Consider the following 27,804-nt stretch of genomic DNA (forward strand, 5'->3'; position numbering starts at 1 on the left):
GTGGAACAGGGAATAGACTTGTTTTACTTGACCCTGGATGATAGAAATAAGTACAGTTGTTTAGGTTTGGTATTAGTAAGGACTGTTCTGAAGTAACAGCTATCCTGAAGTTGAATAGGCTGCCTCTGGAGGCAGTGAATTCTCCCACACAGATAGATAGTCAAGTCTACTTGGGGGCGGAATTCTTGCTCAGAGATGGCTTCTGAGGTTCTAACTGAAATTCTGTGATTTTTTTTTTTTTGGAAAGGAAAAGTCAATTGATTCTGTCACAGGATAAGTGGGGAATTATTTCCATTTAAGTAGGGGCAAGCTTTGTAGAAAAATACATGATAAATGGTCAGAGGTCAGGTAACTAAGTAGTTATATAGGGTAAAAGGCTTTTTTTTTATTAAAGCTTTTTGAAAGTGGATTGAAAGAGAGGCAAAAGATGAGGCACAAGTGAAAGACAGAATAGACCAAAAAGAAAAAAAAATTAGGTCTCCGGGAGGAGGGAATTAAAAAATGGGAACTAAAAGAAAGCTAAGAAAATTGATGTAGGAAGGCTTAAAACTGGAATGAATTATTTGAATTTATGTTCATTCATCATTTAGGAAATGATAAATATAGTCACACCAGAGAAAAGAAAAAATATGATTTTTAAGATGATTTGAAGTTGTTTAAAGTGTCATGAAGGGTAATGAGATTAACACTGTAGATGCTGAGGAAAGGATAAGTCTCAATAAAAGACACTGGATATAGATATGACTGAACAGGTATTTTTGTCTTTTTATTATTTTGAATTTCAGGCCCTTTTCTTTCAATCTTTACCAGCTGAAGGTCTGGTGTTGGATTTTTAGCCCTCAAGTTTATATGGATCCCATCGTATTTCAGCATTTTGGCTGGCCTCCTCTGGACATTTTCAAAATCACAAATGTTTGGATAGTCAGGATATGAACACCCCAAAGTTTACTCTTTTAGACTATTGTAATGTAGTAAACGCATTCATCTTTTTTGGAATACATAAAACTACTTGGAATGAACTTAGGTCTCCTTCCTACTCCTCCTTTAATGTTTCCATTCTCATGCCAAATACAAAATCATCCCAGATTTGGTACACAAGCCCACTATGTACTAGGAAAAAAGCAGCAACTATTTTTTATTTCATCTGAACTATTAAGAGAGTACCTGGGGTCTTTTTCTGCCTTTTACTGATTAGAAGTAGAAGAAATTTAAAAGAGGTTGTATCGTTGTTCCTAAGTAGACTTTTATTGAACAGGTTCTCCATAGGTTTGTAATCAATGTGTAGTTGGTTTTTAGGTTTACACTCATAACAAGTTAAATTGCTATTCCTTAACATAGTTGAGGAAGGGAGAATATATGTGAAATATTTTTATTTTAAGAACATTTAGTCTTGCAGGCCAGTTAACCAGGCTAAAGTACCGTTGTCCTCTAAATCATTTCCTGGCCACTATTTCCAAAGCAACAGGGGAGGTGGAGTGAGGGATACTCTCCTTCCTATCCTGTCCCCCCCCCCTTTTTTATCATCCTTTATTGTAATATAAGCTCCTTGAGGGTATAGACTGGCTTCTTGCATGTACATATGTGTGTGTGTTTGTATACATGTATACATGATTTCTAGCTTTTAGTACATAGTTCCATATTTAAAGTAAAATAGTACATCTAAACTTTTCACAGATGATGAAAGTACTTGGTCCAAAGATGATCATTTAATGGCAAGGTCACAACTAAAAGTTGTGTTTTGCCTTATTGGTTCTGGTTTGTTATACACACTTGTAGTTAATTCTTCAGCGACTTCATTTTATCTTTCCAGGGGTAAGGCATAAAAAAATCAAAAATTACTTAAGTACCTACCATAATATATGCTTAAGGCATTAATAGAAAAATGAAAAAGATTTAGGTTGGGTCTTCAAGGTGTTTATGGCATCCCAGATTACTAGGGCTGTAACAAAATTTTCAAAATTAGATTCTTAGTAGATGTCACCTTGCCTTTTTTTTTGTGCTATTCAGTCATGTCTGACTTTTTGACACCCCATTTGGGGTTTTCTTGGCAGATATTGGAGTGGTTTGCTATTTCCTTCTCTAGCTCTTTTTTACAGATGAGGAAACTGAGGCAGCGCTAAGTGACTTACTCAGGAGCATACAGCTAGTTAGTATCTGTTTTAAGATTTCAACTCTGAAAGAGGATTCTTCATTACAGGTCTGGTGCTCTATTCACTGGATTACCTCGCTGCCCCATGCCTACTTTACTGAGATGTTATGATATAAACTCTCTTCATATCAAGGTTTCTTTCTTCACTAGTACTTTTCTCCTTTCTTTGTCCTTAGTCATTTAGTTGTATCCAACTCTCTGTGATCCCAAGGCCCTTCAATTTTCAATTATCTCTCAGTTTATCCAAATTCATGTATATTACGTTCATTGATACTATCTATCCTTTCAATCCCCGGCCACCCCCTTTTCCTTTGCGTTTAATTTTTCCCAACATTAGTTTTTTCCAGTGTGTCCTATCTTTTCATTTTGTGGCCAGAGTATTTAAGCTTCAGCTTCAGTATTTGACTTTACAATGATTAGCCCGAAACAATTTCATTAAGTATCGAATGATTTGACCTTCTTTCAGTCCAAGGTGGACTTAAAAGTCTTCTGTAGCACTGTAGGTTGAAAGAGTCAATTCTGTGTGATTCAGTTTTCCTTATAGTTAATTCATTTTTTTTTTTTTAGATTTTTGCAAGGCAAACAGGGTTAAATGGCTTGCCCAAGGCCACACAGCTAGGTAATTATTAAGTGTCTGAGACCGGATTTGAACCCAAGTACTCCTGACTCCAGGGCCGGTGCTTTATCCATTACGCCACCTAGGCACCCCAAGTTCAGTTCTTATAGCCATACATTGGTAATGGAAAATCCATAGCTTAGATGGTTTGACCTTCCTATCCTCTAACTTCACCTTAACTAGACTTTTCTTCACATTCATGCTGGACCCCTCCAGGACCTTATCCTTCTGCTTCTCCATTGGATCTTCTATTTACTAACAGGTTCGGGTCTACTAAAAACAAACAGAATTCCTTTCTTTGAATTGGCTTTCCAGCCCCCACTGCCAATTTCCCCTGTAGCTGTTGTCATAATCCTTTCCCAGTTTGGGTCTTTAAGCACTTTTCTTTGACATTGACTCTTCTTCTACCTTTAATTAATTTTTTTTAATCCTTTATAATTGGTCTTTTGCCTCCACTATCCTACAAAAACAAAAGCCTCCCATGGTTAGCTAATCCTATATTGACTTTTTTTCTTTCTTTATTCTTTCTGACTACCCCTAGGGGACAGTCCCACTATATACTTTTCTTAGAAGAGTCTTTTCCTGTTCCCTAGGTTTCGATCTACATGATCCCCCTTTGTCCTGTTTGACTACTTTTTCTGTCTCTATTGTCAGCTCCTTTTTTCCTTTCTTGCCACCCCTAAAATGTAGATGTCTCCCCCAATAAACTTTTGAACTTGGTCTTATTTAGCAGTCATGACCTCGGCTAGTGTGACTGTTTAAATCTCTTGTATCATCCCTAATTTCTCTCCAAATCTCTCGTTTTCATTTCCAAATTTTTTCTTCTAAATATCTCTTTATTGACATCCTACAGTTTCAAATTTAACAAGCCTTAAACCAAAGTAATTTTTTTTTTCTATTTTTTTTCCCTCTTCACCATGCAATATGAGTAAAGGAAGTAGATGCAGGGTTGCTAGATTTGATGTTAAGAAGACCTATGTTCAATCTCACCTCAGATTTTTAGTAGCGGCTTGATTCTGATCAAGTCCCTTTACCTGTCCCAGCCTCATTGTCCTTTTTCTAAAATGAGTGTTAAATGTGCTGGCCTTTCAAGTTCTCTCTACCTCTGTATGATCCTATGATAGATGCTATAGACTCCTAGGTCCCTTCTGGCTTGAAATGTCTGATGATGTTTCTATTTACTACTATAACTATTCCATTATTCTACTATACTATTACTATTTAGTACTATTAATATTCTAATTACTACTGTTCTCTCAATTATCTAGGCTATGGCCTTTATCTCAAATTCTTGTTTCTTTGCCCCAACTCCTATTCCTTCTAACACATTTCATTTCCATTCCCATTAAATTAGTCCATGCCTTTTTAATCTCTTTCATGAACTGTTGAAGTAGTAAATGTTCTCAAGACTTAGCTCTCTTCTACCAATACAAATTGTACATCAATGCCATATTGTTTCAGAAGCATAGATGTGTTGATTTCATACCTTCCTTATAAACTTTCAGTGGTTCCCCACTGTCTTAATGAAGTCCAGTGACTTTGCCTTAAACTATAAGACCCTTCACAAATTACCTTTCCAATCTTTCACTTTAAAATCCCCCTGTATTGAGTCCAAGTTTCAGCCAACTTAGACCCTGGAATTCACCAAAGAAGTATAGTGCTTTCCTACTTTCATAATTCATAAAGTTTTTTTCAGCTGAAATCCCTTCTTATATATTCTATCTCATAAAAATTCTACTTTAAAATCTGCTGTTTGATAAACTCAAAGAGTCCAGTCATTGGGATAGAAACTCTCTCTGATTAAAAACCTTGGAAAATTGGAAGTTAGTATGGAAGAAACTTAGATTAGACCAAGACCTTACATCCTATATCAAGATAAGATCAAAATGGATACAAGATTTAGAAATAAAAAAACAATATTATAAGTAAACTAGAAGAACATGGAGTAGTTTACCTGTCAGATCTACAGAAAGGGAAGCAGTTTATGACTAAGGAAGAGATGGAGAACATTACTAAAAACAAACCAGATGATGTTGATTACGTTAAATTAAGAAGCTTTTGCACAGACAAAACCAGTGTAACCAAGATCAAAAGAAATGTAGTAAACTGACAAGTAATCTTTACAACTAGTATTTCTGACAAAGGACTCATTTCTAAAATATACAGAGAACCGAGTCAAATTTTTAAAAAAAGCCATTCCCTAACTGACAAATGGTCAAAGGATATGCAAAGACAATTTGCAGATGAGGAGATCAAAGTGATCCATAGTCATATGGAAAAATTGCTCTAAATCATTACTTATTAGAGGAAATGCAAATTAAAGCATCTCTGAGGTACCACCTCACATCTCTCAGACTGGCCAATATGACCAAAAAGAACAATGATCATTGTTGGAAGGGTTGTGGGAAATCCTGGACACTATTACATTGTTGGTGGAACTGTAATTTGGAACTATGCCCAAAGGGCAACAAAAATGTGCATACCCTTTGATCCAGCAATACCACTATTGGTCTATACCCTGAAGAGATGATGAAAAAAGATAAAAACATCACGTGTACAAAGATATTCAATAATCTGTTTGTGGTGACAAAGAATTGGAAATTAAGTAAATGTCCTTCATTTGGGGAATGACTTAACAAACTGTGGTATATGTATGTCATGGAACACTATTGTTCTATTAGAAACCAGGAGGGATGGGAATTCAGGGAAGCCTGGAAGGATTTGAAAGAACTGATGTTTATCGAGATGAGCAGAACCACAAGAACAACGTACACCATAATAGCAATGTGGGGTTGATGATCAACTTGATGGACTTGCTCATTCCATCAGTGCAAACTATCAGGGACAATCTGGGGCTGTCTGCAATGGAGAATACCATCTGTATCCAGAGAAAGAACTGTGAAATTTGAACAAAGACCAAGGACTATTATCTTTAATTTAGGGGAAAAAAAACTGATATCTTACTGTCTGATCTTGCTATATCTTTTACTTTATGTTTCTTTCTTAAGGATATGATTTCTCTCTCATCACATTAAATTTGGATCAATGTATACCAGGAAACAATGTAAAGATCGGCAAATTGCCTTCTGTGGGAGACAAATAAGATTAAGGGGAAAAATTGCAAAACTCAAAATAAATAAAATTTTTAATAAAGATACAACTTCAATAAAAAATTTAAAAAAATTTAAAAATTTTAAAAAAGAAAATAGTTGAAATAAAAAATTCTACTTTAATGAATAAATAGAAGAAATATTTGGAGATAAAATAAGATGAAATGAGTATATGAAAATAAATTTCAAAAAGTAATTTCAAAATAAAAAGGAAACAAAATACTAGAGAAAAATCTTTGTCATGAAAGAGAAAATCAACATTTTTGTTAAGAATATAATGTTCAAAATCAATATGGAATTGTTTTCCATTTATTTTTTCCTCTAACAGAGAGGCAATCAAAGGACACGAACAGACATTTCTCAAAAGAAGCATAGTGAAGAAAACCAAATAACTACCAAAAAATAAACTAATATGAGAAATGCAAAATAAAACAACTCTGAAATATACAATTTTACAGCTTAGTTTAAATCCAACAAGCATTTCTTAAGTAAATGCCTACCCATTAAACTGGCAAAAGATTAGGGACAGGGCTTAGACTTGTGCTTTTAATAATATAGGAACTCTTGGATGCCAAGGTTCTGCGGGTGCAGATCGCCACCATCGCTGACACTTATACTATTAGAGAATTGCCCAAAGTTCTGAGAAGTTAAGTGACTTGCCCCAGGCAGAGTCACACAGCCAGACTATGTCAAAGGTGGAACCTGAACCTAGAGGGCTACCTCTTTATACACTGATAAAATGCTGTCTATCAAGTAGGCATACTGGCAAAGGCATTTTAAAAATGCTAAAATTCAATGTTGGCAGAGGTGAGGTAAAATAGGTGGAGCTGTGAATTGTGTAATCCCTTGGAAAACAGACTATCTGTGTGCATTTGGAGTTCCTGAACTAACTGTTCATGCCCTTTGGTTCAGTGACCTCACTGCTATAAGTAGAGCCTAAGGATATTATTGAAAGGAGAGGAAAAAAAGGCCACTTGTACAAAAATACTCTTGGTAGCATTATTCAAAATAGTAAAACTAACCAACCTTGCACCTAGCAATTTGAGGATAACTAAATAAATGGTAGGATGTGAATATAATGGAATAATTAATGTACTATAAAGAATGACAAATATGAAGAATATATAAAGGAATAAGGGAAGACAATAGAAAGTGAGGCAGATATAAGATTCAGAACAATATACGTGTGTGTAAACTGACCACAGCTTTGTAAAATAAACAAAGATAAAATGGGGGGGCACCAGGGGACAGGAAAACAATGTTTTTGTTAAAAGTAAAACATTTTTTAAATGATTAGAAATCATTTGGAGTTTATGGTTTATCTACAGTCACTGTGATTGAAAAAAATTTCCTTCAAGTCATAAGCTTCTTTGCATATCTGTAACACAGTAAGCATGTGCTAGGCTCATACGCTACTAAATTCAATCAGCATTATACACCAACAATATATAAGGCAGTTTCCTAAGTCCTGGAAATACGAAAAGTAGCTAAGATACATAACTAGGCATACCAAGTTTGCAGTTAAATAAATTTAATAGTTCTTTAATTGAAAAAGAAACAAGATTTAGCAAAGGCTGAGGGGTTTGTGTCCTTTCAAGCATTTGCAGAATTCAAAACTGAAGCTGTGGCAGAGAAGTTGCTTTATTTGAAGCTAGTTGGTAATAAGGCCAGCATGGTGGCAACCCTGAAGGCAGGATATGTGGAGAAGCAATACTGTCCTGCTCTGACTTCAGTATCATCTCCTGACCTATTTCTAAGTTAGAAGAGTTGGGATTGGGGCAGCCAGGTGGTGCAGTGGATAGGGCACTGGCCCTGAACTCAGGAGTAGCGGGGTTCAAATCTGGCCTCAGACACTTAATAAATTACCTAGTTGGGTGGCCTTGGGCAAGCCACTTAACCCCATTTACCTTGCAAAAAAAAAAAGAAAAAAAAAGAAAAGGATTTCATGAGTGCTTGACAACAGTGGCAAGCTGATGTGAATTGCCTACCACCTTGGCAGTATCATGCTGGTCATCACCCTATCTGCTTTCATGACAACAGTTTGCCCTCCCTCTTTGGCTATGGGTAACACCTATGGGCCACCATGGAGGAGAGCGGCAGGATCTTTTCATACACCAGCTTGTAGTCTGGCAGTGGCAGCCCCTAGTTACGTGGGTAGAACCTGCCAGAGCTTGTGCTCTCCTTGGCATAGCCTTTAGAAACCTGTGCAATCTGATTTCTGCAGCCTTGCCTAGACGATAATCAGCAGAGAGAATCTAGATGTGTAACTTCAGTGCCCAAATAGAGAACTTAGACTTGACTAGGGCATATAGCAAGTCTAGTCGAGAAATTCTTGTAAGGGAATCTCACCTAGCTTGCTTTTTACTTTATTTTTACTTGTTTTCTTGCTCATTCATTTATTTTTGTGGCAGATAGCTCCCTGTGAGGCAAAAAAAAAAATCTAGTTGTAGTTCATTTTGTTAAATGAACAGGCCCCCACTGGTGTTGGATACAACCCAAGTCTATATCCAGTTTGGAAAATGCATTGCAGGAAACTCAAATTGCCATTTGCAGTTTTAAAATAAGATGAGTTTCAGTGGTTTAGGCCTGGCTGTAAGGGGGTGGGTGGTTGAGACTAGCCGTGTAGTAGCTTGATAGAAACGCAGATTCCACTGCAACTATTCAATAGGGAAGATACATTTCCTTTAATTGTGTGTTAAAGAGTTAGAACTGCAAATTTATAGTAAGGTCCAATCTATTTAACTCTGAGTCTGCTTTGAAAGTCAATTCCTTAAGAAAAAAACTTTCTTTGTCTCTGTGCTGTAGGACTCTAAATTTGAAAAGTCCAATTCAAGCCCCCCCTCTTTCTCCCACCCCCCACTCCAGCCACTGTGTGAAACCTTAAAGGTGTTAAGAGGACTCTCAGACCCAGCAAGAGAGAAATCATGTCCTTAAGGTAAGAGAGAGCAAGATAAGACAATAAGTGACAGCCCCCCCCCCTTTTTTTCTAGGTAGAGAGGAAAGAAATGAGGGGGGGAATGATAATGCCTTTTGCTTCAATAACAACCCATCAATCCGTTTTTGTACTGATAACATTCTATTTACCTCCTCGGGTTATAGTTAGGATCCAAGGGCTCGTGTGTCTCAAGTTAGAACAGTGGCATTTCTGGCGCAGCCCTGGGACTTTTGGGACCCCTTGCATAAAGCAGGTAAGGGTTTGCAGAATGCTTTTCCCATTCATGGTCTCCATCAAGTCCTACGGGAGTACGGTTTGTCCTAGTCCCGTCCCGGTGCAGAATTCAGGGCCGGGCCGGGCCGGGGGCGGTCAGACCCCTCTCGGGCTGGCCGGACCCGTACGGCCCGGATGTGGGGCGTGTTTCTAGGTCCCCCCCCCCCCGTTCCCGAGGCCGCCTCGCGCCCCCCCAGAGGTCCGGGAGGCGGTGGCGGCCCCAGGCCCGGGCCGGCCCAGGTGCGAGGTGCGGACTCGCGGCTCCGCCGGGCACTAAATAGTGAATGAGCGCCGCCTCCCCTCACCTGGCGGGCTCCCCTCCCGGGCCGTGCCCGGCGATAGTAATCGGAGACTTTTCCGTTACGTGAGGCTCCGACAAAAGGTTGTAATTCCACCGGCTTTGTTCGGGAAGGTACCAAGCGCGAGGCCGGCCGCCCCCCGGGGCGCGCCGCGCGGGCAGCCCCCGGCCGCGGCCCCGGCGGCCGGGCGCGCGGGCCCCGGGGGCGCCGCCTCTGCCGCCTCCGGCGCGGGGGCTCGGGCTGGCGCGGGGGGCGGCCCCGGGCGCCGTTTCCCGCCGCGGGGCCGGCCTTCTCCCCCGCACCCCGGTGCGGTGGTACGGCCTTCGTTTCCTCTACAATGCTTTATGCTAATCGGGTGACATCACCGCTAAATACCCAGCGAGCGGCGACGGACGAAGTTCCCAGCCCGGCCGCGGCGCAGGGAGGTGTGCGCGGCCCCGGGCCCGGCTTGTTGCTCCTACTTAACATTTCTTTAAAAAAGTAGGCTTCGGCGCCCGCCCGCCTTGGGTTTTTTTTGTTTTTTTTTTAGCCCCTCTCTTTGGGTCAGTCATTGAAGAAAACATTCCCAGCTTGAGGCTGGGTACCCCGAGGAGGAGGAGGAGGAGGAGCTAGGAGGAAGCCGGGTCTTCCAAGTGGGAAATCCGCCCCCTCCCCCTAAACCGCCTCCCCGCGCCGGGGACGGGACGGCTGCGCCCTCGAGGGCGGGCGCCGGAGCCCCCCGCGGAGCTCTCGGGGCGGTGCATGGCCCCATGGAGTTACAGAGGACCGCCAGCATCTCGGGGCCCTTGTCCCCCGGCTACATGAGTCAGGTGCCTTACAACTACAACCAGCTCGAAGGGAGGTTCAAGCAGCTGCAAGGTAAAGCCCCCCCCAAAGCTTTGTCTGGATGCGATGCCGTGTCGGGCCCGTATTTGTGCCATATGCTCCAGAAGCTCCCAGCGAAGCCCCAAGGCTGACACTGCCCATGGCCACCCGTTGGCAGCGGGTCTTCCTTCTTTACCATACATTTCCCCCAAACTCACTTTATTTTTTTTTTTAAACTGTTAAGTCTCCTTCTCTTCCTCTGGCGGCCGCTGCTTGTCAGGTATCTGCCTTGCCGGGCCGGTTCCCCTCCCCTCCCCCCACGCTGCACCCCTTGGTATTGCAGCACCCCAGGTATGCTGCTCTCTAGCCAGCCAGCATCCAAACAGCCCCTCTTCTCCCACCCCCCACTCCTGCCTCTCTGTGAAACCCTTAAAGGTGTTAAGAGGACTCTCAGACCCTGTGATTTAGAACAATAGCTAAGGGGAGGAGGGAGTGGCCTTTTTTGTTCCTGAGGCTTCTTTAAATTACAGTTTTGACTCGGTGCTTAATCTTGGAATTTTAACTCTTTTGATGTATTGTTGTGGGGGTGCGGGGGGAGGGGCTGGGTGGGAGGAGGCGAGGGCTGCCTCGGTCCTGCCTCCCTTTCTGCCTGTTTTGCCCTTAAGCGGGTCACTCTTGTCAATTTCATCTGAAATCCGTTTCCTTTTTTTTTTTAATTAAAGATTTTTATTCATTTTGAGTTTTACAATTTTCCCCTAATCTTACTTCCCTCCCCCACCCCCCAGGGAAGGCAATCGACTTGTCAGTCGTTACATTGTTTCCGTGTTGCCCATTGATCCAAAATGAATGTGGTGAGAAAGAAATCTAGTCCTTAAGGAAGAAGCATCAAGTCTTTTATAGACTGATACCCATTTCTTTTAGGAGTCACTTGTCCTCATTTCCTGTATAGGGACAATGAGAGAATAACATTGGGAATTGTATTTTCATCTTTTCCACAGAGGAGTTTGCACAAGTCTACATACATAGGTTGTTTATAGATGGGATTAAGTTGGCTTAAAAGCCTAGTCTTGTGCCAGCCACGGATGCTATTGAATGGCTGAGAAAGAGGCTAATACCAAACTTTACATTCCCTTGACTCCTAAACTGAAGTAATGGACTAAGGCAATATTGTAATGTTTATAACATGAAAAAAAGGATTCCTAACTGGGAACAGAACATCTTCCCTTTTCAGATCTCTGGAATCAGTAACTAGACCCAGAATGGATCAAATGCTATGAAAAACTAGTCTTGAATATATTGTGTATGTTTCTTATTTTAATTCTTCTCATTGCCACAAATGTGGTTCCTGTAAGAAGGAAGAAGCTCTGCTCTTTAAGAATGTTATGGGGGGGGTTGAGGGGAAAAGGAAGAGGAAAGGAATATTTCATTCATAGGTTTATTTATCTTACAAAATAGCTGACAGTCGTGATATAGCTGGAAAAGGAGAGAGAAAATGACAAAGTTAAACATTTGTTCCAATATCCAACATTCTTTGGTCAATGTACCAAAAAGGAAGCTTGGAGATAGATTTGGGGGGGGTGGGGGAGAAGCATACATGTCGACATTATGATTAAGATTCCAGAATCCCAAGTTATTTTAAGAAAGCAACTTTAAGTTTCAGAAACTGGTTTCCCTCCCTTTGAAAGTTACCCCTTCTCCACCCCCAGTCCTCCATTCTCACCCTTCCCAAGCTTCCTTTTTCCCCCTTCATGTCAAGAAAGAGATATGTGTGTGTGTGTGTGTGTGTGTGTGTGTGTGTGTGTGTGTCCCTTTTCTCTTTGGAGGGGGTGGGGTATGGTATGGTGAGTCTGTAGTGCTAAGTTGGAAAATTAATTATCTTAGTCTTCCCATTTGCCTCTTAAGCCCCTGTAGTAAATAGCCTTAGCCTTTATCAACAACAACAAAAAAAAAATAGGAAGATTTTGGAAAGAGTTTTGACACGGTTTTACCTATTACGAAAGTCTGTTTATTTTTAATTGTGGAGGGGTAGTTTAAGGTTTGGGGCCCAAAGTACAGGAAATGTCTTCAATTGTGTAAGATATTCACTCATACTGTGTTAGATTGAGATTTAAATATATTGGCCAAGGTTCTCCTTGGATTTAACTAGGGAAAAAAAAAACCTCATTTCAGGATTGACTGCACTTTAGTCTTGAATTTTGAAGGTGACCTTTGTCCCCTAATTTTAGCACCAGATAAGTCTCATTTCTAAATATTGTGGTTTCTCTATCCTAGGAGTAGCTACCACAATTTTACTGCTAGTGTTTTTTAGAGCAGAAAGTAACTCCTTGTGGTATTGAGAAAAGATGTTTTTTTATGGGTCAGTTGTCCTTTAAAGTATTAGGAAATGCAAAGGGTCAGTGGTGAACAAATCTGGACAATGAATCCTTGAAGCTCTCTTTGATATTTAGAATTTTTTTTTTAACTTTTACAAGTCCTTGCTCACTAGGGAGTGTTTATATGCTGACATAATTGGTAGGCTGTTCTTGGATGGTAACCCTTCTCTTTCCCCACCCATCAAAAACTGACAGTTGGTTTCATATACAACTGAGTATTCACTTCCTTTTTTTTTGCATATATTTTCTGTGATAGGGTACTTAGATGACTTGAGTAAAAATCTAGGCCTTGTCTGTTCAAAACTTTTAGCTCTTTCTATCTCCACTTATTTGATGTTTAAATTGAATTGAAAAAAAAAACCTTTCTGAAAGTTTGCTTAGACACAGAGGCTACCATTTTGAAATAAAGTGTCCTTGACTTTCAAGGACTGTGCATAACGGGGGTAGTGGAGGCAGCTAGCCTGGGGAATAGACAAATAAAATTAGGTATGAAATAACAGTGGTTATTTCATAGATTAGATTTGAAAGCTGCTTAGATTTGAAAGAAGGGAGAGAGGTTACTTTTCACTTGGGCCCCAGGGAAGGCCTTCAGTAGGAGATGGTTTAAGTTGGGCTTTGCTTAAAGGGACAATTTAATCAAAGTCTTGCTTAGAGATAGAAAGCCTAGCCTAAAATATGAGGCAGGAGTGCACCAGCCACTGTTAGGATTTAGGGATAAGAGAAACCAAACCACAACCGATCCAGCCTTCAAGGAGATTGCCTCCTTTTAGAAGGAAACAACTGGTACACAGATAAAGGCAAATCTGTGTTCCTAAAGAGTAGCATGATTTTCAGGAATTTTAATTATGTACTGAAGAACACTTTAGAAATTGTACTTCTACCACTTGCATGCTTGCTCTGTGACTGGACAAGTCACTGAGAGTTCTTTTTTGTGTCTTCATAAGCTGTCCAGTAGAAAAATGGGGGGGGAACTGAGGCAAGGGGAAGAGATTTGGGGATAAGTAGGCAGTAGAATCCTACCCAAAATGAGCCATATTAAAATAAAGTGATAGAAAGCACAGTGAATAATAGTCGTGAGGAAAACTTGAGTTCAGATTGGTCTCAGACACTAGCTATGTGACCTATGTGACTAAACTGTTTGCTTCAGTTTCCTCATCTGTAAATTGAGCTGGAGAAGGAAATGGCAAACCACTGGGGTATCTTTCCCCAAAAAACTCTGAATAGGATCACAAAGAGTTGGAAAAACATTACTGAAACCAAAGATATCCACTAGGAAATATAGGAGAGAGTAGATAAACATTTATGTAGCAGTTCACAAATTTTGTTTCATTTGATCTTCACGAGGCCATTGGGAGATACGATGCTGTTATTAGCCCCATTTTACAGTTGAGGAAACCAAGGCAGAAGACAAGCAACTTTTCTAGGATGACACAGCTAGTAAGTGCCTGAATTGAGTCAAGTTTCAAACTAGAGTCTTCCTGACTCCAGGCTCAGCCCAAGCCTCCTAAAGTCTTCAACACTTTGCCCACTTTATTCTATCTATCTATCTATCTATCTATCTATATCTATCTATCTATAGCTATTTATTTGGGTTTTTTTTGCAAGGCAAATGGGGTTAAGTGGCTTGCCCAAGGCCACATAGCTAGGTAATTTATTAAGTGTCTAAGACCAGATTTGAACCCAGGATCCTGACTCCAGGGCCAGTGCTTTATCCACTGAGCCACCCAGCCACCCCCTTTGCCCACTTTAAATAGGATTTATTGTGGCAACTGGAAGAAGAATTTGAGTAGACAGGAAAGGGTTGGCCAGCAATCATCAATCAACAAGTGTTTAGTGAGCAATCAACAAGAGTTCATTAGGCATTATTAGGCATTCCCAGTATACCTGAAAACAAATGAAAGTCCCTGACTTATGTGAGAGAGAGAGAGAAGATGGGAAGGGCAACCTGTGGAGCTATAGAAGATGTATAATATATGCCCCATGTATTATTGGGGTCATAGAACCATTGATATATAGAATGGTTGTTTATGTACTTGTCTTTTTCCCAGGTAAAACATTCTAGGTGCAGGAAAACTGGATTTATTCATGTTTGTAATTTTGAATAGCACCTTGCTTTAATGTCAGGAGTACTTGATTTGGTCTGAGTGATGACTGCATTTACACAGAGCTGAAAAGCCTTCTGCTTCTTCCCTTAAATATTCCCATGGCCCATGGAGATCTTTAGCTGTTGTTTAAATATATTAATGTGGGGGCGGCTAGGTGTTGAAGTGGATAAAGCACCGGCCCTGGAGTCAGGAGTACCTGGGTTCAAATCCGGTCTCAGACACTTAATAATTACCTAGCTGTGTGGCCTTGGGCAAGCCACTTCACCCTCTTTGCCTTGCAAAATCCTAAAACAAACAAATAAATAAATAAGTAAACAAACCAATTTACTTGTCATTAAATCATTTTTAGAATGAATGAAAGTATGAGTAGATCTACCTAAAATCCTTTTTAAAAATTTTTTACTGTATCTTAAACCTGTTTAAAATGATCATTGGGAAGGTAGGAAAGTTTCATCAGTTTTCTCCTCCATTTCAGGGAAGGACAGTCTCTTACTCATAATTGTCCTTAGGGCACTGATTCCCAAGCCCTGGCAATGAATGGAGTAGCTTAAAGATGACTATCCTGTGTTGAAAGTTCTTACTAAACATTTCCTCACTTCTTGTCACTTTGGACACCTCCAAGCTGTCATTTCAGAATTTAGAAACATCCTTTAATTTGGAGAGCAGGCCTGAGCTTGAGGATTAAAAAGATTTAGGACCCTTAACTTGGTATAGTAGGAATGCATTTTAGTTGGGTAAAGGATGATGAAGAATTTCAGGCCACAGGAATGTGCTTCATGTTTGTTTGCTAGCTTGGTATTTGTTTTGGTGTATTTCTCAAATACTAGAGAAAGAGATATTTATTTTAAACCGTTGGTCAAGGAAAAAAAAAAGTGTTGTCCTTGAATTCCTGGGTAAAAATTCTAGTGATTGAAAGCAAAAAAGTCTTTTGAGTACTTCTGCATTCATTAATTTAGATCTGGAAGTTGAAAGACAGATGATGATGATCACATGTCTTAGCTAAAATGTAAAAAAAAAATTTGATTTGTATTAATCTGGAGAATTTACTGAATAAATATCATAGCTGTAGCTTTTAGGGTTGACAATAACTTTAAAAGTATGATACTTGGGGTTCTTGAATTTGTTTAAAAAATATTTCTTTAATTGTATTTCCATGTAATGGACTTACTTTGTAATCCTCTGTAGTCTATTTTAGGCATATAAAAACATTCAGCAGACTTGACCAAAGTGTCTATGGCATTAAAAGTATATATATGCCTGTACATAGGAAAGATGATGATTTGAAGTCAGTTTGGGTTCAGATCACCTTTTTTGTGCTACTTACTGTCTGTGATTTAAATAAATCTGTTGACCTCAGTTTGTTCATCTTACAGAAAAATTTATTGAGGCCCAAAATTTGTGATTTGAATTCTGCTTTTAAATCTGTTCCTCTTTAAACTAGATCATGCAGGTGAGCTGTGGGAGAGAGCTTCAAGAAAATACTGCTTCTTTACTTAGTGTTTATAAACATTCATAGTTTTACCTTGCTCTTCAGAATCTCTTAATAGGGGGCCTTGGAGTCAGGAGTACCTGCGTTCAAATTCGGCCTCAGACACTTAAATTACCTAGCTGTGTGGCCTTGGGCAAGCCACTTAACCTCATTGCCTTGAAAAATCTAAAAAAAAAAAAAAAGAAAAAAAAGAATCTCCTGATAGGTTAGTGTAGTGGAATGGGTTTTCCAATAATTTTTTTCTCCCCTCCGGGACCAAACAGTCTCCATAACTATCATTTATACTATAGGTATATACCCATAACCCTTATATGCACATATATAAATATACACATACATATATATTTTATGTAAAATAAATAAATTTTTTTAATTTAAACCATTGCTGAAATTTCTAAAGATTATAGTTTCTTTCATGATTTGCCATGGCCACAGAAATCACCACCTAGGGGACCAGTCTCCTGTGGTTGTGAACAATACTTGAAACCTTTCTAGTGAAAGGTACACTTGCCTGAGTCGACTGCAATCTCCAGCAAGTGAGTGAGGCTGTGGGGTCTAACTTCATGTCACCATCCCTCACTGATATTATTACATGTTAAAGAGACCCAGAGGTGGACTTGTAGAACAGAGGGTCTTGAACTTTTTGGTCTCAGTAGCTCTCTATACCCTTAAAAATGATTGAGGACCACCATGCCCAAGAACGTTTATGTTTGTTAAATTATATCATGTTTGGAATTAAAACAGCTAATTACTGTGAAAATAATTTTGACCTTGCCAAATCTCTGAAAGTTTTTGGGGATCCCTAGGATTCTCTAGAGCACACTTAGAGAATCATTATCTTACAGAATATTTGCTACAGACTAGAATTACATGGGTTGAGGGGCCCTGGATGGACTGCCATCTTCACTGTAAAGAGGGAACCCGGCCCACATCAATGAAAACCTGGATCCATTGAAGTGGTTCTTTTGTAGTCATCTTGGATTTCCTCATACTAGGAAGTAATAATGATCTAGGACTGTCTGCCTCCCTGGATGGTTGTGGGGGAGGTTTCTTCCTAAGAGTTTAAAAAGTATTAAGTAACTGAGTTGTTAGCAATGACTTCTGTACCAGAGAAGCATGATTTTAAAAAGGAAGTAGACTCATCTTGTAAGAGCTAAGGTTTATAGTCTGATCCTCATGGAATCTTAAAAGATATTTTTGTTGGATTAATGGGAGAAACTGGACAAGAATTACAAGAGGAGCAGCTGCCCAGTTGGTAGGGAAGACTCAAGTTGAAGGTTACAGATCTACTGTCGTTAATCATTTATTAAGTACTTGCCAAGAGCCAGACACTGCGTAAGACTTGGGGATACAAAAGGGCAAAAGACAGTCTTAGCTACTTGTCTCAAGGAACTCACAATCTAAGACAACAAGAAAATATGTGCAAACTATATATTCGTAAATGGGAAATAACTGAGAGATAAAACACTGGAATTAAGATAAGGGTTTCTTGTAAAAAAAAATGGATTTAAATTAAAATGGAATTGTCACTCAACTAATTCATGTATCAGGATTCCTGTAGGCTGATCTGGTTCAAACTGGGTGTGTTTAGGCCCCATGTTTGAGCTTCCAAAGAAGAAGGGATTCTAGTTGGGATTTGAAGTCAGAAGACAGAAATAAGTAGAAGAGAACATTTAAGACATAAGATTACTAGAGAAAATTTAGAGAGATATGGAGTGTCTTGTTTTTAGAATAACAAAGAAGAATTAGAATTCGATGTGACTCTACAACCACAAATGCTTTGCTAGGAAACGCCTAAGAGATTGGTCTCTCCCTTGGAGGCAGAGATTGCAAAGAGGGCAAAGACCTTTTTTTTGGCCTTTCTTTGTATCCTCAGAACTTAGCATACTGCCTAGTACATTGCAAACATAATTTTTACTGTCTGGCACACAAACTTTCCCCTTTTTGGCAAATAAAAATGCATTTATTTGCAAGTAAATAAATGTTTGACTATCTTAGCAAAGCACATAGTAGGCACTTCATTGTTTACTTAATAAAATGTACTCTCTATGAATGTTTCAGAAACATTCTGGATAAAAATAATCAAAATTCTTCTATTGTTTAGATTCTCTTATTCCAGGGACTTGCAATATCAGTTTGTTCTTTTTTTTCCTTTTCTCATTGCAGCTATAACCCCCTCCAGTTCTTTATTGCCTCTTTCATAGACTTCTCTCCATGTGTAGTTTGTCCTTACAATCTATCTAGATTAGTATCTCTAAAGCACAGCTTTTGACTTCTCAAGTCCAGTCACAAAAATTTTCACTGGCTCTTCTTACCTATCTTCCAAATAAAGCCTTAAAGTCTTTCATTTGGCACTGAAGGCCTTCCAAAGATCTGCCCAGAAATGTACTTTTCAATTAATCAAGCAAACCTTTGCTTGGGAATGTCTTTGGATAGTGAGATAATTAACACAGTGCAAGTCCTGGAAAATGGGAATCAGACCTGAATTCTATCTGTAGCCCTGCCTTTTTATATGACCTGGAGCAAGTAATTCACTTGATGAGGTTCACTTTTCTTACCTATAAAATAAGAGTAATAATTTACCTATCTTGTAAGTATCAGATAGGATAGTATTTTTGAAAGAGGACATTTTAGAAAAGATCAGGTTATTGTTACTAATTTTAAAAACACACTTGTGTTCTTTTTTCTGAAAGTTGGCTCCTTTGTTTGGAATGATCATTTCTGGGATTTTAAGGTTGTTCCTGAAATAAGTTTTAAAATACACTTTGGGGTTTATTTTAAGGAAATGATGTTGATGGGTTCTAATTAGTGTTTAAAATTTTTCATTTAACTAACTTAATAGCAGAGTATCTGTTGATAGTAGTGTTGAGCTGTTTAAAGGGAAAAAAAAATCAGGGTAAATTTCTGCTTTTTTGTTCACCTTGCTGCCTTTAACCTCAAGAGCCCTGTGCTTGACCACTGTACCAGAACATGTTGTGTAGAGCTTGGCTATAAAGATGTCCAACTGCAGATGCCCTTAGTAAGTATTTGTATCACAGGATTTTAGGATGACTTTAGTGAGCTTTCTGGCTATTGTTAACTTTTTCGGGGGGGGGGGTGCTAGAGAGGTGGTCCTGGTCCACCTACTGAGCCCCTTCCCTGAGAATCAGAAAGGACCAGCTGTGTGACCATGGACAGGCTTGGCCTCCCAGTGCCTCCCATGCAGCTCCTTCCAACCCTAAGGGGCTGCTCCTTTCCTCTCTGTGCCAATGAAATCAGGGTCATAACCTTCCTCACTGCCTAAACCTCTTTTACAGGAAAATGAAACTCAGAAAGGTTTAAAGGGACTTGGTCAGGAAGGAGATCTTTGAGTCATCCATTGATTTATAAGTTCATTTATTACTTTGTTCTAAAAATGACTCATGTTTGTAATGTGCTATGTATATTTTTATCTCATTTGATTTGAAAACAAAGATGCTGTGAAGAAAGTCTACCCTTTTAATTCTTATTTTAAGATGAGAGGAAGTTTATTTGAAAGACGGCTCATTTCAGATCAGTCTTTTATGAACAGTTCTGTAGTAAAATCAAGAGTCACATGATCATTATGAACTAGACTAATATTTTAATTAACTTCTAAAAGTGTTCTTTGGTAACTGAATTTACAGGACTTAGTTGAAGATTTTATATTAGCCTAAACTATAGTTAGAGGACTTTGGTCTACACCTGTGCTCTGTAAACTCCAGGGGCTCCCTCTTACTTCCAGTATCAAACATAAAGGCCCCTTCTGGGCTTGTTACAGCCCTTTGTCCCACTCACCCTTTACATTTCCAGCCTTGACTTCCTCCCCTCCAGACTCTCTGCCTTTTGCCCTTGGCTGCTGTCTCCCAGGAATGGGAGCTCTCACATTTTGCCTCTTTTGCTTAAAGTTTGGCTCAAAATCTGCCTTATGAAGAACCTTTTCCAAGTCCCTACATGTAGAGATTTCCTTTCTGAGATTGCTTCTTTTCATGTTTATGTGTCTCATTTAATTGTGAGCTTTTCAATGACAGGGATTGTGTTTTTGACCTTTTTGGAAAACCCTTTCAGCTTAGAGAAGTACTTGGCAATTATTGTTAATATAATTATGTAATTATATAGTAAACAATTATATAATTATGTAATAAATGCTTATTAATTGACTTGACTTTTAGAAATTTGACTGGACATCTTGCTATTGACTATTAGATTTGGGAAGTTAAATATTCCTTTTCATTTGGCCTATTTTTGACAAAGTTATAAAAAAATGTTATTTTTCTCCAGATTCTTCCAAAATTTTATTGTTCTTGAGAAGTTGTAACTTAGTCTTTACTTATTTTATGGTTGAACTTTATAAATGTCCTTTGTCTGCCACCTCCCCTCACCCCTGCCCCCCCCCCCCCCTTTTGAGGCTGTCCAGGTTAAGAGTCTTGCCCAGGGTTGTCATAAGTATCTGAAGCTAAATCTGAACTCAGGTCCTCCTGACCCTAAGGCCAGTGCTCTATCCAGCCACCTAACTGTCCCCTCATTCTGCCTTTTTTGAGTCTCTAAAGTACAGAATTTTTTTCCCCAGTTAAATACAATAATCTCTTGTGATTCTTACACATTTATAGTACCATGAATTAGGACAAATTGGGGGAAGCAAAGGTTCATTTATATGGATTCATTTTATAAGGAATTGTTTTCTTTCAATTCACTCCCTGAACCTCATTTTGAATTTATGGCAAGAGGTTCAGGATTTTGAATATTCATGTGTGAGTTTATTATCAATATACGATATGTGTCTTATTAGGGATATTATCATAATTTATAAACCACAGACCTCGATCAGATTAGTTAAAGCAAACACTTCATCCAAGAGTATTTGGGATTTATGGGGGTGAATCTATTTGAAATGTACTCTATAACTGTTGAGAATCCTCTCGGCTTAGTGAATAGAGCTGGCCTAAGAGGCAGGAAGATTTGGGTTGCAAGAGCAGCCCTGGCATCTCCTGGTTGTGGCCCCTGGGCAGGTCCCTTAGCTTCTCAGTGTACCCATGCAAATGAAGATGAAATTGTGTAGGAGATGGCCCTGGCAGAGGGAGTTTCTTCTTGGACCTATGGACTCTGGTCTGGTACAGCTAATATATGAAGGTGTACACATGAGCATATGATCAGTGGGCAAGGGAAATCTGAGAATCTACATGTATTGGTTAGGCAGCCAAGAAAAGGTACTGCCTGGGAAGTGCTGATCCTTTGAAAAAGAAAGAAATGGGGCCTGGGTTTTTTTTTTTCAGGGTTTCTTGGTTGAGACCTAGAATGGAAGTTCCTCTTAGTAGGTGAAGATAAAGTACCCAACAAAATAGGATTTACTTTGATTCAAGATGTAAGATCCAGCTAATTGCCTGTTGTCCACTTTGCATAGTCTTCTTAATCCTTTATTAAAGGATTACAATCACAAAGATAATGTAAAATGAAGTGGAACCTTCCCTTTTGAACCTGGTTGACTGAGTGGTTCTAATTGCATTGGTAGGAAACTAGTATTTGTGAGAGCCTGGCTCTATCTCAAACCTCCTACCTTCTGGTGTTCCCTTCCCCCAACAGCAAAAAATTAAATTTAAAGGTAGTGTAACAATACACCTGTTCTAGGTGTTTGTTTTTATTTGTATTAGAATTTGTTCTCCCCTTTAGAAGCCATGTGGGTATTTCCCCCTGTGACAGGTACATCCACTGGAGATCTTTCTGCTTAGTGACACCACATGCCTGGCAGTCACTTGTGCTGGGTGACTTCTGTGTAGAGCTGAAGGTCATGGTGGTGGTGACTCTCCCATGTCCACACAAAGAGTCTTGTCCAGCTGAGTCTAGAACTGTGGCATCCCCAGCTGAGAGCCCCCTTTGTGAAGGAAAGCCACTGCTGCCAAACTAATATTAACCAGCCTCTAGAGATATGCTGAATGCCCCACTGTATTTGTCTTTGAAAGGCCTTTTTAAACTTCTCCCCTTTTTCTGTTTTCAAGAGGCACAGTACATTTAAGTAGCAAATACAGGAATTAGAGTGAGCTGTCCAGACAGAGGCAGCCTGCCCCAGAAAGACTTGTTTTATAAAGATCTTATGAAAGATCTGGATTTATACCCTCTTATTTTAATCACAAAATGATGCTACTGGAAAATTATCTTTGGAGCAGAGACTACTTGATTTACAAGTCACTTGGGTCCATCTCACAAATAGGACAGGTTCTGCTCTCTTTCGATGACTCCTACTGGTTGTGTGTGGCTTGGGGTGGGGGTGGGGGTATCTTATCTTTCTGACTTCAATTGGGGTAGAAGAAACCTTAACATAAGAGGGGCTGTAAGCAGAAAGTGAACTCTAGTTTTCTAGTTTTAGCCTTTCTCTAAGTAAGCCTGAGTAGGAAGCCTGGGGGCATATTTAATCTGGGTCCTAGAGGCTACTTTAAAGGGAACTTTATCTGGTGTCAGTTCCTTACCTATCATAGGTGCTTGCTTAACTTTTAGCTGAAGCTTGCTTTGCATTCTTTGAGAGAGAGAAGATTCTGCCAGAAATGGTCTTTCTATGCCAAGGCCATCTGTAAATTAGGTAGAAGGGAGACTTTTGAATTAGTCATCAAGGATGCTTGTTGCAGTTAGCAGGGGGACAGAACTCCACCTTTCTGTCCATAAAGATTTTTATTCCTGTCTTCTGATAAATCCAACAAAGGGAGTCCATGTTGATGTATTATTACTTGACTGTAAGATCCACCAGGGCCAGGGCCCAGCCTCGTCCCCACCTCTCTCCCCAGCACCCCCACAGGCCATGCATAGTGCTTGAGTGATGGGGAGTGGGTTTGTCCCAACGTGTGTGGAATTGAAAATGAATTCTCTAGAGCTTTCAGGGTTAAGCTCGCAGGTCTGATGTCTTTGGAAGGTCAAAAATAGGAAGAAAGGAGGGAAGTGGAAATGAGATGGAGAGAATAATCCAGAGGAGAAAGGGCATGGTAAGAAACTAGTACAAAAGGAAACTTAGTTTTTTTTCCCTTTTAATTAGAGCTGTCTGTCCAAAAGTAGAATGAGCTGTCTTTGGAGTTAATAGGTTCCTCTTTAAATTGGAGGGCTTAAAACAAAAGCTATATGATTTGGGCATATTGAAGAAGGAGATTCCTTCCCACTTTTGAGATTATTTGATTTGGTAAATTTAGTTCAGGAGCCAAATAAAGAGCAATTTCAGAGGAGTTTGTGGAGTTCTAAAACTATCTCCTAAATGTATGGTGAAGAAAGGAAGTTTATGCCTTCCTAGAGTTGAAATGACACGTATAAAGTAGGTCTTGCTTGAGTAAGGACAGATTATGCATTATTTGTAGGATAGCCAAACAGATGACATACTGGGGAAAGAGAGACAGAGAGGAGACAGAGACTGAATTTTGTGGTACAGGAAGGAGGTATTTGATTAAAGCAAATAATCCAAAGACTTGGTAATTTGGTCAGGAGACTTGAATATGAGCTTATTCAACACAGTGACTTTATATATCTGCTTTTCAGCCCCATCGGTAAGATTTACTGACCTGGCCATTACTATTTGGGTTTAATAATCCATTTCAAATGCAATAATCACTTATTTAGCACCTACTGGGTTGTTGTGTTCCAGTCACTGTCCCGAGTGATGTATCTTAACTTCATCTTTTCCAAATCTTTCTCCTCTTGCCATTTTTCTTGTGTAAATGGAATAAATGCTGTGAGGTTGGGGATACAGATGATGATTAGTGTAGACACAGCCAAATGTAGTAAGTTCCCCTTTGCTTTCTCCCTTCTGGAAAAGAATGGACTTGTAGGAAAGTAGAAGCTTTGCTAGAAAATTTAAAAAAAAACAACCCTTTTTTTTTATTTTTTGGGAGGGAGCAGCTGTGTGATAAGAAAGGGCTGGGAACCAGACAGACAAAAGTGTTTGCCTCAAATTTATAGCGGATAGAGCGCTGGACCTGAAGTTAGGAAGGCTTAATCTTCCTGATTTCAAAGTCTACCTCAGATACTGGCTGTGGAACTGTGGGCTAGTCATTTCACCCTGTATGCATCAGTTCCTCATCTTTAAAATGAACTGGAGAAGGAAATGGCAAATCACTTTCCTTGCCAAGAAAACCTCAACTGTTGAGGTCATGAAAAGTCAAGACATAACTGAAACTACTGAACAGCAACAGCAGCAATACCATTGATCCATTGATTACTTAGTTTCTAGGAATAATAGTGACCACCTATAATAGGCCTATTTTTTTTTTCTGGGTTCAAGAAGCTTTGACATCTTGTGAGATGGCAAAGTAAATGTGTGAGTAATGAATGTTTCAGATGATCAGGAAGCTAAATCACTGAGCAAAATGTAGACATTGTCTCAGAAAATTGGGACCTAGATTAATACTGGAAACTGCCTTTTAAGTTGAAATGTCCTTAAAAAGGTAATCTTGGCTCAACAACTACATCCTTCTTAGCTTTCATCTTCTTTTGATTCCTTCTTCGGAGAAAGCCACCCAAACTTTGTTTTTCTCTTAAAATATGTTTGGTTTCTTTAGTTTTGAGAAAAGAGATTATTTTTCACTTTTAACACAAGGAAGCAATTTTTATAAGTCATACTCATTCAGCTGTGGGTTTGTCTCTAACCAGTTCAGCTGTAGGAGTATTTGGCCATAAAACATTGTACTATTATTGTTATCAGGATAGTAAATTCAAATGGCTTTTTTGGTTGAAGCAATATCATCTGGTCTTCAACCTCAGCAAAATCTTGAACTGTATTTAAAGCTATCCAAAAGCTGTTGGATTTTGAAGCTTAGCCTATTTTCATTTCTGTCATTAAATAAATTTGAAATGATCTATGCTATGTTTTTTTCCCTTTGGGCTCAGAGAACTCTGCAAACATTTTCCTAACTGATTTGATAAGGAGAAATTATTCTGATTCCATTTCATGGAAGTGGCTTAGGTCATATGTGGGTAAGATTTAGACTTTAGGACTTTAGGGATCTTAGATTAAATTTTTGTTTCAGATCTATGATTTCATCTGTGTAGGGAATTTCTTATAAGCAAACTCCTGTAATTTAGTCAGAAAATTGTATGGGGTTATTGAGAGTTTAATTGACTTGCTCATGGTCACCTAAGCCAATAATATGTCAGAGTGTTTGACTTGAACTCAGTTCTTACTAACACTGAGACTAACTCATTATCCATTAAATGTTATCTCTTTTTCTTTACATTTTTTCCCAATTACATCTAAGAAATTTTTTTTAATTGAATTCCAAATCTCTCCTTCCGTTTCTCCCCTCCCATTTCCCTGAGAGAATAATCAGTTTGATATAGATTACATATGTGCAATTATGCAAAATATATTTCTGTTAGTCATGTTGTAAAAAAAACATAAATAAACAATGAAAAACAAAGTGAAAAACAGTATGCTTCGATTTGCATTCAGACTCTAGTTCTTTCTCTGGAGATGGATAATACTTTTCATCATAAGTCCTTTGACATTATCTATTATTGAAAATATGTAAGTTATTCACAGTTGATCAGCTGTACAATATTACTATTGCTGTGTATAATGCCCTTCCTCGATTCACTTTGTTTCAGTTCACATAAGCCTCTGCAGGTTTTTCTCAATTCTTCCTGCTTATCATTTCTTACCTGCTCTGCCTCCTACCAATTAGTCTAATTCCTTCATTTTATAAATGACAAACTGAGGCCCTTAGGGGGTGCAAAGTAGCTTTAAACCAGATAGGATGAATGGGATCAGATTCAAACTCAGGTCCTTGGATTCAAAATCCATTGCTGCCTGCTGTGAATCACCAATTTAATTGGCATATTCTGCATCTTTCCCTCTCCTGGCACTCTCTAATAGGAATTACTAGTGTTACTCCTTGTGCTGATAAATACCAAGCTTCTCTGGCTGGATTGGTCTGGTCATAATAACTATAATAACCTCTCAGCATATTGGTCCCTTTGGCAGCCTTTAAAGTTCCAAGTTGTTCCTTCATGTTGGTATACTTAGGCCCTAGGGATCAATCAGCACCAATTGGTACTTGGAAAAAAAAGTCAAGAGCTTAAATCTACACCATTTTGGGGGACTATTTTAGGGTGTGTGTGTGTGTTCATCCATTTATTTATTATTTGTATCTTTAGTTTTTACATTGTCAACATTTCTTCCCATTTCTTACCAATTTAAAAGAATCATTTCCCAAAACTTTTTTTTTAAGTTTTTGCAAGGCAATGGGGTTAAGTGGCATGCCCCAGGTCACACAGCTAGGTAATTATTAAGTGTACTTAATACTCCCTGACTCCAGGATGGTGCTCTATCCACTGTGCCACCTAGCCGCCCCTCCCAAAACTTAGGGAAGGGGGGGGGGAGTCAGCATATTTCTTCTTTGGGTGCTGCTTGTTCTTTGAAGTATTCACTTTTGATTTGCTGTACCTGATTTTAGTTCAATTTCCAGATGATATCAGTATAATTAATAACTATTGCTCACTTAGCCATATAGTTTTTGGACTTCTTTGACTCTCCATCATGTTTTCCTTCCTCTTGGAAACTTATCATGGGAAATTTCCTGATCATGCTTAGCACAGTGGTTAGTACATAGTAAGTGCTTAATAAATATTCATTGACAAATACTGTAGTGGAGAGACTACTAGGCCTAGAATCAGGAAAACCTGAATTCCAATCCAACTTCAGTTCTTTACTGGCTATGTGACCCTGAGCAAGTCAGTTAGATACTGTCTGCCTCAGTTTCCCCATTCATATTGTGCAGATAAATAACCTCTGTCTCCCAGAGTGGTTGTGAATATCAAATGAAATAATATTTGCAAATTATTTTGTAAACTTTAAAGTGATATGTAAAACCAGCTATTATATTATTATTATAATTACTGTTATCCAAACATCTGGCATTATAAAAGATAATGCACACATACACACTCACACAAAATTGTGATTTCATTGACCTAGGGAACTTCTTTTCCTTTTGATAAATGTAGCTTCCTCTACCCATTCAGCTCTGTAGTTTGTAGTTTTTGAAAGTTTTGAGGTTGACTTAGCCAGCTAGTGTACATCAACTCCTGATGCACATGAATCCAGATCTTCCCTGATTTCAAGACCAGTTCTCTATCTTCTATTCCATTCTGCTTCTTATCATATTCACATTAACATTTATAAAGGTTATTTATTTATATTTTAAAATCAGCTTTGGGTCCAAATTGAGTCATTGGAATTGAAAGTTACCATAAGAGTCATTTGGTTATTTAAATGTTGTAGAGAAGGGTGAGTAAGCCTTCCAAATAATATATTAAAATAAGATGCTGGTGAGGAGACATCAGAATCACTGAAGTTTAGCATTGGAAGAGGGCACCCAAGACATCTAGTATAATCAAGACCTGAGGAAAGGATTCCTCCTATTAACACCCAAGGAGTGATCATCCTACATTTGCTCTCATCTCAGGTGAGAAAAACGTCATTAACTATCCTGCCTCATCCATTTTTTAGACTGCTCTAGTTGTTAGAGGAGATTTCCTCCTGAAATTTTCCCTTTTTTTCAGCTTCTATTCATCACTCCTAATTCTTCCCTTTGGGGCTAAAAAAGTCTGTTGTATATTTTCTTTTCTGTTTAACAGCACAAGGGGCGGCTAGGTGGCACAGTGGATAGAGTACTGACCCTGGAGTCA

At 39.0% G+C, this 27,804-nt stretch overlaps 1 protein-coding gene across 3 annotated transcripts in view; it reads left to right on the forward strand.

The window, feature by feature from the left end:
• The window catches only part of SPTBN1 (spectrin beta, non-erythrocytic 1), a 259,598-nt gene that overhangs the window by 105,103 nt on the left and 126,691 nt on the right, over positions 1-27,804 (forward strand). Inside the window, exon 1 of one of the 3 annotated variants that reach the window (XM_074206249.1) lies at positions 10,096-10,240. The exons of the other annotated variants lie outside the window; for them this stretch is intronic. Coding sequence (XP_074062350.1) covers positions 10,132-10,240 — 109 coding nt within the window. The 5' untranslated portion in view covers positions 10,096-10,131. Of the gene's footprint in view, positions 1-10,095; positions 10,241-27,804 lie in introns of those variants that run through there. 3 annotated transcript variants of the gene reach the window in all.

This window comes from Macrotis lagotis, chromosome 1 (genome assembly GCF_037893015.1).
Source record: "Macrotis lagotis isolate mMagLag1 chromosome 1, bilby.v1.9.chrom.fasta, whole genome shotgun sequence".
Lineage (NCBI taxonomy): Eukaryota > Metazoa > Chordata > Mammalia > Peramelemorphia > Peramelidae > Macrotis > Macrotis lagotis.